The sequence below is a fragment of the Rosa chinensis genome, chromosome 4 (assembly GCF_002994745.2).
Source record: "Rosa chinensis cultivar Old Blush chromosome 4, RchiOBHm-V2, whole genome shotgun sequence".
Classification (NCBI taxonomy): domain Eukaryota; kingdom Viridiplantae; phylum Streptophyta; class Magnoliopsida; order Rosales; family Rosaceae; genus Rosa; species Rosa chinensis.
In genome coordinates, this window is record NC_037091.1 from 63,731,496 (window position 1) to 63,744,326 (window position 12,831).

Consider the following 12,831-nt stretch of genomic DNA (forward strand, 5'->3'; position numbering starts at 1 on the left):
ATCATAACTATTGAGAATATTCGTCGGGTGGAAATCAAGTGCACTTCCGGAAATGCCCATGCCAAACCAGAAAAGCAGGATCCGTGGAGTGGGGGTTTTTTGGAGAGATTCCCATGTACAGTGTACACTATACCCAACGAAGAATAAGAGGAGGGAGGCGGTTCGGTACAAACAACAAACACTTCACATGCCTTTCTCTATCTTCAATATTTCTCTATTGGCTGCTGTAGCTGCTTAGCGTGTGAATCTGTAATAACCAAGCCATGCCTACCTATCTCGACTAATCATATCCGTTGATGGGACCATCTCATATTCTCATCATGCTGTTGAGGACTGTTCTATCTCTCAGTCTTTTCATGGCCTCCTGTCCCCAGTTTCATCTTTATTAGCTTTATACCAGAAACATTTCACAATCTCTGCAGGCCCTTTTTTCGTTGGTACTTGTTATTTTCTTTGCTCAGGAAATGAGTGCTGCTACACTACCCTGTTCTTTCATAATAATAAGATTGAACCTCCATAGTTGAAAATCTATTAAAATTTTGGAACATGAGAGTATCTTACGTCTCATACGCCCAGTTAATCTAATGATTAAATTTTGAAGAACTATAAAACACCACCTTCGAAAATTGTGATTCATAACTTTAGTTCACAGTAGATTTATGTGGTGCATTCCCATTAGTCTACCCCATTCAAAAAAAATAAAGATTCTTAGTTGTTTGAACTTTGAACTTCAAGTGAAATTTCTTTTGCCTCATTAATTATGTTAATAACGACGTTAATGCTTTGAACATATTCTTGCATCACCAATTCACCATACACATTTCTGGCAAAAGTTAAACTCGTTTCCTGTTCCAAGTAGTAGTTTTATCAAGCCAGTGACTCAAAAATGGAATATTACATCTCAACGCAATTGAATATTGCTTACATTGCATAAATTTATGAACTTTCTAATTAAAAAAGGTAGATTTTCCAGTGTTTATATTCAATCCTCTTGAAAGAGTCCAAATATGAGCACAAGTTTTCATATTGGTTACTTGGTTGGGTAATACAATAGAGCTACTAGCCTAAACATGACGCATGATTATGGACCCTGCAAAAACTTTTAACAGAATGTGACTATTTTAATTTTGTGCTTGGTTAAAAAAATATGAAAATTCCAGGACAATCCAAGCACGTGACCCCTGCCCCTGTGCAAAGACATCCCATTGTTCTCTGTGATCAATTCTTTCAGTCCAATCACCCATTTGCTCATACCAAAGCTTCAACCTTTACCCCTTCAGAAAAAGAAAAAAAAAAAAAAAGCTTCAACCTTTACTCTCTGTTTTTCTTTTTCTTTTTACCCCTCTCAAACAAAACAGAGTTTAAAAATTTAAAAAGACCTGTAATTTTTTACTGGGTGCTGCCTCTCTTGCATCTGTAACTGTGTCCCTCTTTGGCCTTTTGCATTGGCACTTTTCGCGTGTAATTTGGTTCTTTCTGCGTGTGTGTGTCATTCACTGACCATTTTGCTACTACTTGAATATCAGAGAGCATAGTTGGATAATGGTTTGAGTTGAAGAACAACAGCAACTGAGCTCAAACTAGTAACCAACATCATACCCTCATGGAATTTGTGGGGATCGCCCAAGACAGATAGAAATCTCCCACCCACTGTTTTCAGATCTCTAGGATCCGGGGTTTGTTTTCTCGAGGAAATTCTCATCTCTTTGCTACTTGGCTCGGCTCATGTGCTCCCCATTATTCCCGGTTTTGTTCAAATCATAAGTGGGACTCCGATTTTAGTATCCGGCTATTTGTTTCTGCCTCAAGTTTGTTCAGAAAGTCTGTGACTTTTGTTGGAAGTAATAGCAGAGTTGTTTTGACTGAGTCTGAGGCTGCAGTTGTGTCTGGATAAGGCAATATACATTCATGTGGAAGAGAATGGATAGTTGGTTGTGGTGGTTTTGAGTAGTGGCTGCTGGTTTTGATTTTAATGAACAGAGAGAAAAGAGTTTTTATCAATATGGGAACAATCAGTGGTTTCTTGATGTTGTTGTGGAAGGTGGGTTTACTTGTTTTGCTATTGGCAGAGGCTTCTTCTGCAACTCTCTCTCCTACTGGTGTAAATTATGAAGGTGAGTTTCTCTCATGAAACATCAAAAACAATTTATTTATTTATTTATGTTATTTTTTTGGTTTCTGAGGAATTTCCTTGTTTGCCTCCTCAATTTGTTGAGTTAATGCTTTCAGAACTACCCACATTATAGCTTTGTCTGTCTTAATTGGGTGCACTGAGGGGCTGAAGCTTTATTTCCCCTTCTATCTCTTTCTGTTTTAGAATCTGTCAGAGACTAAACTTCATCTTGTTTCTGGAAATGTTCACAGTTGAAGCTTTGGTGGCCATAAAAAGCGATCTAATTGACCCACACAATGTTTTGGAGAACTGGGATAGTAACTCTGTAGATCCTTGTAGCTGGAGGATGGTTACTTGCACACCTGATGGCTATGTATCTGCTCTGTAAGTTCTGCTTTCTATTTTTCTCATAACAAATCTTTCTGGAAGAAAAAACAGAGTAGTTCTTTCTATTTGTATATGTAAAGAATTCATTTCTAATTGAAGTATTGCTCTTTTCTTTGTATCAGTGGATTGCCTAGCCAGAGTTTGTCTGGTATCTTATCTCCTGCGATTGGAAACCTCAGTAACTTGCAATCTGTGTACGTTACGCTTCCTTTACATTTCTATCTGAATTCTCTTTCAACTTCTTATTGGTCAATCTCGGCATAACTTTGCCTAGGTTTTTTTTTTTTTTTTTTGGTGTTATGTGTTCTGTATGTCTTGGGCAAGTCCTGAATTTGAAGGTGATTTCTTGTTGTGCAATGTGTTTCAGTTGATCAATATGTCTGTTTTGCTTTTGTAGGCTGCTTCAAAATAATGCCATTTCAGGTCCCATTCCCGCTTCAATTGGGAATTTGGAAAAGCTTCAGACACTTGATCTCTCCAATAACAGTTTCATTGGTGGCATACCAGATTCTTTGGGCAACCTAAAGAACCTGAACTACTTGTGAGTCTCAAGAACTTGATACCAGTTCTGAATGTACAGAACTATTGCACTCAAACGTATTGCTGATTCTTACACATTTCTGTTCTTATTGACCAAGATAGGCGGTTAAATAACAACAGCCTTACAGGATCATGCCCTGAGACTCTGTCCTCGGTTGAAGGTCTCACTCTTGTGTACGTCTTTGCACCCTCGCCCAATGTGTTTTTCTTCTAATGCATACTATATAGGCAAACACAGGACTAAAACTTAACGTATTTATTCATCATTTTACGTCAACGTTTCTGTAGGGACCTTTCTTTCAACAATCTCAGTGGCTCCTTGCCAAAAGTATCTGCAAGAACTTTCAAGTGAGTTAACTGTCATTTGATGCATCTAGTGCTTATTTCTGTGTATAATTTTGTTGGGTTCCTAACTTTATTTTTTCTTTTCACTTCAGAATTGTTGGGAACCCTTTGATTTGTGGCCTGAAGGCTGCAAACAACTGTTCTGCTGTCTTGCCGGAGCCATTATCTTTCCCACCTGATGCTCTAAACGGTATATATGCATTTTTTTTGTTTTTTGTGTCTAGCAGTCTTCTCCATTACACTCTGATGACAAGTGTGTATTGATGTATTTTTGGTTTTCTTCCTAGCTCAATCAGACTCTGGGACGCAACGCCACCACTTGACTGTAGTCTTTGCTGCAAGCTTTGGTGCTGCCTTTGCTGTCATAATAATAATTGGGTTACTTGTTTGGTTAAGATATAGACACAACCAGCAGATATTCTTCGACGTCAATGGTAACATTTCTTATACTTCATATTTCTGTTTATTGTGTCTTCTAATGTCTGTAATTTAGTATCAATTAGTTTTAACAGCTTTTCAAGGGTGCTTTATTACTGAAGAGTGCAGTTTTGGTAATCTCTAAAATGGAGCAAATTTGAGTGTTTTTGCAACGCCTTTCACCTGGGCAGTTTTTGTGGAGTGTGGTGACTTTAGTCGTTGTAAATGATAATTCAGGAACTTCCAAATCTGAACTGTGGCCCTATTGATATTACATTATCCAAAATATATCAAAAGCTTTTACATTATAAACAGTAGGAAATAATTTACAGTAATAAAATTGTAAGCAGGGGATGGCAAGATGAGGTAATGGTGAGATGAGTAATTTATGAATACAATCTGAATAATGAATTAACTATTATTTTTCCCTCTGAAAACATCTGAAGTCATGAAAGTAACTCCTTTGGTAAAAACCTTAATTAGGATTTCAAATTGTAATAGGAGCATGTATTGAATATCTTTTCATGTAAGTAATGATATTATTTTTCCTGACTTATTATTATCCCTGCATTATTAATTTGATGGGTTATGTGGCAGATCAATATGACCCTGAAGTATGCTTGGGTCATTTGAAAAGGTATACATTTAAGGAGCTTCGGACAGCAACAGACCATTTTAACTCTAAGAACATTCTTGGAAGAGGTGGCTTTGGGATTGTATTCAAGGGATGTTTGAATGATGGGACTCTGGTGGCGGTTAAGAGGCTGAAGGATTACAACACTGCTGGTGGTGAAATTCAGTTTCAGACAGAAGTTGAGATGATAAGTTTGGCAGTCCATCGGAATCTTCTGAGGCTTTGTGGGTTTTGTTCAACTGAGAATGAAAGACTTCTTGTTTACCCTTACATGCCTAATGGAAGCGTAGCATCTCGACTAAGAGGTTTGATTTTTTCATATAGTTACTCATTACTTTTGCTACATCTGATATTAGGATGCTAATTTGTTTGTATCACTACCTTTAAAAGATGATTACCACTTTGATCATGGGACTGGCGAATGACCACACCAGAAACACTACCCACCTTTACCACTGCTATACTTCTACACACTGTTACTTTACCATTACTAAAAATCACTGATACATGCTGCGTAGCCCCCATAATCTCCTCTCCTTTCCACTTTCCATCCCTGTACCATATGTTTACCCATGACCATGGGGATCCTTACCTCTAGCAATAAGCAAGCTGCACAGCCATATACCTTTGTTATTTGTTCACACATTGTGATTATAAGTCAACTAAAAAAAATCTGGTTATAAGTTATAACTATTAGTGTACTTGTTTGTCTAATTGATTACTAAATCCACTTATCAAAAATTCCCAATAATGGTTAGTTGGTTACTAAAACAAAAGGCTTTTGAACAGTCAATAAGTTCATCACTGGAAAATATGTCTTATGTTGCTTTGTTGGGCATCCCATCCACTGATTCCCTATCATTTGCATTCCTGTTATCTGTTCAAGTCAAAAGGAATCTTGTAGCTAACTTGGTAATGTTCAAGCTCTCAGTTATTTGTAATCCTATCAGTAATTCTGTATTCTTCTGCATTTTCTTTATCAGATCATATTCATGGTCGGCCAGCTATAGACTGGGCAAGGAGAAAAAGAATAGCCTTGGGTACGGCCAGGGGGTTGGTTTATTTGCACGAGCAGTGTGACCCCAAAATTATCCACCGTGATGTTAAAGCAGCCAACATTTTGCTAGATGAAGACTTTGAAGCAGTTGTTGGAGATTTTGGGTTAGCAAAGCTTTTGGATCACAGAGAATCACATGTAACCACAGCTGTGCGTGGCACTGTTGGCCATATCGCTCCAGAGTACTTGTCAACTGGTCAATCATCAGAAAAGACAGATGTTTTTGGGTTTGGAATCTTGCTCCTGGAGCTAATAACAGGTCAAAAGGCTTTGGATTTTGGAAGAGTTGCAAACCAGAAGGGTGTAATGCTTGATTGGGTGGGTCTCTCTCTCTCTCTCTCTCACACACACACACACACGCACACACACACACAGAGACAGAGTATGCATGTACACCATTGAACACATATCCATGTATGTTATTGCAATGATCAATTGATTATCATCTCAATGTAAGATACGCAAGTTGAAAAGCAAATGTTAATATTGCCAGCAGACTGCCACCTTTGACTCCATGTTAATCCATTAACAACACGACTGCTGGCATTCTTTTCATGTTGGTGCATTTCTCGGATGTTCAAAAACTTGATTCCTTACATGAAACCTGAACACCTTAATTGCACTATGCCAGAGAAATTAGTGGTAGATATGTGAGAAAAAATATATTTCTACTGACATGGTGCGGCGTAATACACTTGCAGGTTAAGAAGCTCCATCAGGAGGGAAAGCTAAATCTGATGGTAGATAAAGATCTAAAGGGCAATTTCGACAGGATTGAGCTTGAAGAGATGGTTCAAGTTGCCTTGTTATGTACTCAATTTAATCCTTTGCACCGCCCAAAAATGTCTGAAGTACTAAAGATGTTAGAAGGGGATGGTTTGGCCGAGAAATGGGAAGCCTCACAGAGGGTTGAAACACCAAGGTTCCGGTCATGTGAACACCCTCATCAAAGATATTCAGATTTTATAGATGAATCTTCACTTGTGGTAGAAGCTATGGAGCTTTCTGGTCCTAGGTGAGTAGGTGACAAGTAGTTTTTGTTTTCCTGTATACCTCTTCTTCGCTAAGTTGCTCAAGTTTGAAATGAGAAGAAATATCCGATTGTTGATAGCTGTTGAATGCATGTACTTAAATCTGTAAAAATGAGAAAGGAAAGTACGTGATGTAAAATCATCTTCTTCTTTGTTGGAAACTCGATTGCTTTGATTGAGCTTCTCAGAGAAACTTTGGCTTTGCATTAGAAAATTCTGTGGTTGCTTGACTCGCTGTTCTCGTGAATGAATCTTAATACAAAAAAAAAAATTATAAGACATTGTCAACTTATCATAAAAGTTAATGTAAATGGCTAAAAAGTTACCCTCGACGAACTGAAAAATTACTAGTTCCTTTTTGAATCACTTTTTGATGGCAAATTGGTGCATTAGCGATTTTTTTAAAATATTTTTTTTAATTTTTTAAACAAGTGAATGAAGGATAAATTTTGAATATATACGGTAGCTCTTTTTTTTTTTTTTTTTTTTTTTTTTTTACAGATAAAGAATAGTATAGAAGACTACTATATTTTGATAACTGAAAGCTCAGAGTAGTCTATGCTAACAAAAACACCTCGCCCAATTGGTAATCTATTCTACCTGACTCCAAACGCCAAGCACGCTGTTGTGGTACGTTGAAACCAAATACTTCTACAAAGGTTCATAAAGGAGCTCCCACTAGCATAGACAAGACAAACCTGATCGAGTTAAAAGTGATCGAGGTTTGTCACCTAACTAACAACTAGAAAAAAACAAATGCCTAGACCGGGCCGAAGCCCACTACCTCCCACAAAGGGAATTATTGAAAAAAAACAGCTATCCCCAGCCCAACTAAGTCTGGCCCAAAAGGCCTAGCCCTAGAGCCCAGTCACAGATCCCTAACAAAGCTCCCCGCCGCAAAGCCCAGCCACCATGGAGAAGAACCACCTGCCGACGAAGCACCAAAACCCGTGAACTAGCCTGGCCACCATTTTGCCGGCTCAACTCCTCCAACAAAGAAGCCCACCGTCGACAAAGAATCGGAAGAGCGTCTTGTCACCCGATGTGCGCCGCCGCAAAACAGCTACCCTCCGCTTGCGCCCACCGTTCTGAAGCCTGAGAAAGCATGGATGTTGCCGTCGCCACCTCCACTCCGCTAGCCCTGTGCCTCTAGCCGCGAAGCCCATCAAAGCGAAGGTCAGATCGCCCGACAGGGCAACCCAAAACCTCCCCCAAAGATCACCATGAGAAGACCCCAGCCGCGTTGGACCCTCACCTGAACCACACCTGTATCCAATCCAGAACTCTCCGACCAGAGACACCGACCCCTTAACTAAAACCTCCCCGTCCGGCCGCACGCACCACCCTCCGATGAGGCCATAGTCCTGCCTCGACGTGGTGAGCCGCCGGACGAGAATCGATTCCCAACACACAAAAAAACCCTAGATTCTGTGTGTTACCTCTTTTCACCTAAACAGTTGCGTATTATAATTAATTGTTTCCTTCGGTAGCTTAATTTGTTAATTAATTAATTTTTTAAAATGATTAATCTCTCAAATATCATTTGATATTCTCATTGATTTTACTTAATTTTTTTATTGACGGTGTGATAGCAAGTCACATCAGTTACTTTAGTAATTTAGTAACACACCTATTTAATTAGTATTTGGATTGAGGTCCACCAAGATTTTCCAGCAAAATCAAACTAATTCCCCAAACGCATGCATATTAACTCAAATGCCCTTCAAACTTGCTGACCACAAATTGGTGGGACTGTGGGAATTGGGACTCGAACGCTAGACATGGCGGTTCCATGCTAGATCGCTCGACTAACCTTTACCACACTAGATGGTTCTCATTGACTCTACTTTGCCTTTAGTTTATGGACATTTTCACTCTCTAAAATTTTGTGTTTGGACTCATTCTTCAAGAAACAAGAAACTTGGCACATTGTTTCAAATCTCCAAATTCACTCATCATGAATCATACTCACTTGTTGATCAGTATTAATAACAAAGATTCACTCCTCAATTGCAGATGTGGTGGTCTATGTTTCTTCAAAGAAAAGTCAGTAAATTTAGTCATTCAATTCGATCCATAATTTTAGTGATTCACCTACTATTTCGTTTTACAGATACAAATTCATTACAATTTGTCTTTTTTATTCTCAGTAAATGAGGAAAAAGTGAAGAGAACAGTATACTTAGCTCCCTTAAGTTATTTACAATTGAGTGACTTGTATTCATAACAAATTTACAATTCCTTTCACATAGATTACAATCTGTCATTTAGGTCTAATCTATTAATCAAGCTTTAATCGACAGCCAGAACTGTTACATAGTAGTTCTAGGTTTCAACGCTTGTTCATATCATCCTCTGTCCTAACTTCCACTCCAAGAAAATCCACTTTGTAATCGTCTCCCTTGTAAGAGCCTAACACATGCTTCAAACTTTTCCAACGATCAATGCGTATTTAACGATTTTGACTATCCTTCAACGACATTCCATACAGCCCTTTAAAGTAATGAAATTTCAAAATCGTAAAGGTTTGCATGGAGAGATTCGAGACTTGGAGTAAAGCAGAGAGCAGAAGATGAAGGTGGGTTTCGTGTTTCATGGGACCTGGAACTCGTCACAGTAACAAACTGTATTACAGACACCTCCACGCGTCAAGGCCCTAATGGATAACGTTATCGGCCATCACTAGGTCCAGGAGGTTAAGGGCCGCCCACGTGTCGGCGGGAACCCAGTTCGTATTTGTGTCGCTCTTCGGTTCCGGACAGTTAATAAAGGAGGAGACGAAAGCCTCACCAATCTGACCAACGTACCCTTCACAAAAGCAAAAGGTAGTTCACAGTTCTGTACTAGAAAAGCACAAGCAAACTGGCATAATCGAACTTTCACAGTCCCCCTGTGAAAGTAGAAACTCTTTGTTTTCCAGCACTCTGTTTCTTCTCTCTTCTCTGCTCCTCTGCATTTGCTTTCTTTTGGTTTTCACAAAAAAATGAAAGGACGACATTTCTAGCTTCAAACACAATCCACATTTGAATTGATTGATCTCCATCTCACATTTTTCTGATTCCCTCTGCTTTTTTCTTTTGCATGCATTGTGTTTCAGCCATGGATTCCAAGAAGCTAGAGCAGTTTTTCTCACCCAGAAGAAAAGTGGTTTCTGGGTTTAGTTTCGGAATTGGAGCCTCTCTGTTTGTAATCGCCGTACTGTTTGTCTCTTACTCCTTAAAGAGTCCTACTGTGGACCAAGGTTTCTATACTGTAAATTCCTCTTTTGTTTCTTGGCCTTTCTCGTTTTCAAGCACTGCAAATGCTGTTACTTCAGAAATGCAGGACTCTGTGGACTTGAACAAGACCCAATTGGGGAATTTCACAGAGGAAGTTAAAGATGGAAGCTCTGGGGTTGAAGGAGGAAGGGTGGAGCATAAAGATGGTGAGTTTGGTTCAAATGAGGGAGGGGGTGTTTTGGGGATTTTCCATTTGGGGAATTCCTCTGAGATTTTGAATAATGGAAGCTTGCATGTTGAAGGTGGAGGTGGGAAAGAGACAGTTTTGGAGAAGACCCAGATGGGGAATTTTACAGAGGCAGTTAAAGATGGAAGCTTTGTGGTTGAGGAAGGAAGAGTTCAACAGAAAGATAATAACTCAGATTCAAGAAACTCCTCTGAGATTTTGAAATTTGAGAGCTTGCATGGTGAAGGTGGGAAGGGAATTGGGAATTTAAGCCTTTCTAAGAAAGAAGATGTGCATGAAGAGAAAACAGTTGAAGGTAGTTTTTCAAAGAATTCTAGTAATGGGGATGGTAAGGTAACAGAAGATCATCAAGGAAATTCAACACAGAAAAATGAAATCATTGAGCTTGATTCTCAAACTTGGGAAATGCCTAGTGACTCTGATAAAAAATGTGATATTTTTGATGGTAAATGGGTGAGAGATGATTCAAAGCCGTACTATCCTGGAGGTTCTTGTCCACACGTTGATAAGGTTTGGAATTGCCACTCCAATCGAAGGCCAGACAGTGCTTTCCTAAAATGGAAATGGCAGCCAAATGGGTGTGATATCCCAAGGTACAATGCATTTTCAATTCTTGATGATTTTGGTCGTGTTGAGCTGAAAATAATTTAGAGTTATCTAATGGTTTAGTATATGATTGCTTTGTACTTGTGTGATGTAATCGACATAGTTTGAGGTCTCACTTTCAATGTAGGAGTCTTTGAAGTACTCTCATATAACCAAGTCCTTCCCCTAAACTTATATTTGTTACTTTCTGATTCCCAGTTTGAATGCAACTGATTTTCTGGAGAGGTTGAGAGGAAAGAGGTTGGTTTTTGTGGGGGATTCACTGAATAGGAACATGTGGGAGTCTCTTGTGTGCATTCTCCGTCACAGCGTTCCGCACAAGAAAAAGGTATATGAGATTTCGGGAAAGAAGGAATTTAAGAAGAAGGGGATATATGCATTCAGATTTGAGGTGAGTACATGTATTGTTTTTCAAATTTTGCTATAAAATCCTTCTTTTGAAGGAAAATCTCTAACTGTCCATGTATTGCTGCACCTGTAGGAGTACAATTGTTCTCTGGATTTTGTGGTTGCTCCATTCCTTGTTAGGGAGTCAACATTCACAGGCAAAAACGGTTCGTTTGAGACATTGAGGTTGGATTTGATGGACCGGACTACAACAACGTATCGTGATGCTGATGTTATAGTTTTTAATACTGGTCATTGGTGGACTCATGAGAAAACTTCTAGAGGGTAAGTGTTTCATAGTTGCTTTGTTATATTGCTTGCCACCTAGTTGTTCCTAGAGTTTCTGATTTGGTAAGATTAGTTGCATTCTACCAATCAAACAATTAGGCCACTCACTGTAAATCATGTCATTTTTGGTGGTCTGACAGAGAAGACTACTACCAAGAAGGCAACTATGTGCATCCAAGGCTCAAGGCTCTTGAAGCATACAAGAGAGCTCTCACCACTTGGGCGAGATGGGTGGACAGATACATCAATGCCAACAGGACTCGGGTTTTCTTCAGAGGATATTCAGTCACCCATTTCAGGTATAAACTACGTGTTATCTTTGCTTTGCCTCACAACTCAGTTTTTTGGCTCGCAAATGTGATGTGTGGTAGTTGGAGGTATCTAGTAGTACCATTTTAGTAAACTTATGCTTTTATCTTTAGATTTTTGGTTTTCCTCTTACCGTAAAAGAATTGGAAGAACAAGTTTGTGAAAACTGTTTTTGATGTAATTGCAGTGGAGGGCAATGGAACTCAGGTGGACAGTGCCACAAAGAAACAGAACCAATCTTTAATGAGACTTATCTAACGCATTACCCTTCGAAAATGAGAGCTCTAGAGAGTGTACTTAAAGAAATGAAAACTCCAGTGACATATCTTAACATTAGTAGGCTTACGGATTATAGAAAAGACGGACACCCTTCCATTTACAGAACGATATACAAGACAAAGGAAGAACAAATTGCAGCTGAACAATCTCAGGATTGCAGTCATTGGTGCTTGCCTGGGGTTCCGGATACTTGGAATGAATTGTTATACGCTTTGCTGCTGCAGACCGGATGGGGATCAGGGCAAAAATGAAAGGAACTTTTCTCTTTTTTTAGGTAGCTTACATGCTGATTCAGATGATGTATGTTGGTATGTAGGGTGCTAGTTATGCAGAAGTGAACACGTATGTAAATTTATGGTTCCAAAGATATCAAAAATACATTGTCATTCAGTTTTACTTGCATTTTTGAATTGATATTATTGATTGATCCTGATCAGAGTAGCAGAGATTTCAGTTTTCAATTTTATTCTAAATCCATATTCTACTCCAGCATAAACCAATTAATGAAGAATGCATAAACCAATTAATGAAGAATACAAGGGACATAACCGACTCATAAAACACACTACACACAACAAAGAAAAACACACAAAAGACTTGAAACAGAACACATGGATGACAGTGTCATGCCAGGACTAGACTATAATAACATTACAGAAGAGAAAGACTCATCACAGAGTGTGAGTCCATGCCGATTTGTGACTTGCCGGTTTGCTAAGCACTAGCCAACCCTCTGCTACCTCTGGATATGAAGTTGCTGTAGTTAGCAGCAGCCAGTGACTGAGCTCAGACGAACTGTTAAAGTGAGGTTGAGGTATAACCTCACTCCATTGCCAATGCTTTTAATGCCCATGGATGTGTTCTTCCCAATCTGCCTCCATACCTATCAGATTGGAGAAACTGATCATAGCTCTATGAATCCATTGGGGCCTTAAAGAGTCAGTGGAGGGATTACTCTCTGGCTAGTGGCCTT

General features: G+C 39.1%; 2 protein-coding genes across 5 annotated transcripts; both read left to right on the forward strand.

Moving 5' to 3' along the window:
• The first annotated feature begins 1,396 nt into the window (after positions 1 to 1,396).
• Positions 1,397 to 6,751, forward strand: LOC112200388 (protein NSP-INTERACTING KINASE 3). 2 transcript variants are annotated; one of them, XM_024341419.2, is made up of 11 exons: positions 1,397 to 2,114; positions 2,365 to 2,497; positions 2,623 to 2,694; positions 2,898 to 3,041; positions 3,143 to 3,214; positions 3,329 to 3,388; positions 3,478 to 3,575; positions 3,682 to 3,819; positions 4,400 to 4,741; positions 5,420 to 5,811; positions 6,195 to 6,751. In XM_024341419.2, the coding sequence occupies exons 1-11, from the start codon at positions 1,973 to 1,975 to the stop codon at positions 6,510 to 6,512; spliced, it is 1,911 nt and encodes a 636-aa protein (XP_024197187.1). In that variant the 5' UTR covers positions 1,397 to 1,972; the 3' UTR covers positions 6,513 to 6,751. The 2 variants fall into 2 exon arrangements, with proteins under 2 accessions (XP_024197187.1, XP_024197186.1); XM_024341418.2 differs by having other exon boundaries at positions 1,401 to 2,114; positions 3,673 to 3,819.
• A 2,310-nt stretch (positions 6,752 to 9,061) lies between these two features.
• On the forward strand, positions 9,062 to 12,248 carry LOC112201010 (protein trichome birefringence-like 2). Of its 3 annotated transcripts, none has more exons than XM_024342019.2 (6): positions 9,062 to 9,349; positions 9,622 to 10,582; positions 10,794 to 10,986; positions 11,077 to 11,267; positions 11,411 to 11,569; positions 11,767 to 12,248. In XM_024342019.2, exons 2-6 carry the CDS (start codon positions 9,624 to 9,626, stop codon positions 12,107 to 12,109), a joined length of 1,845 nt encoding a protein of 614 aa, XP_024197787.1. In that variant the 5' UTR covers positions 9,062 to 9,349; positions 9,622 to 9,623; the 3' UTR covers positions 12,110 to 12,248. The 3 variants fall into 3 exon arrangements, with proteins under 3 accessions (XP_024197787.1, XP_040373394.1, XP_024197786.1); XM_040517460.1 differs by lacking the exon at positions 9,062 to 9,349 and having other exon boundaries at positions 9,368 to 9,765; positions 9,841 to 10,582; XM_024342018.2 differs by lacking the exon at positions 9,062 to 9,349 and having other exon boundaries at positions 9,368 to 10,582.
• The last annotated feature ends 583 nt before the right edge of the window (positions 12,249 to 12,831 follow it).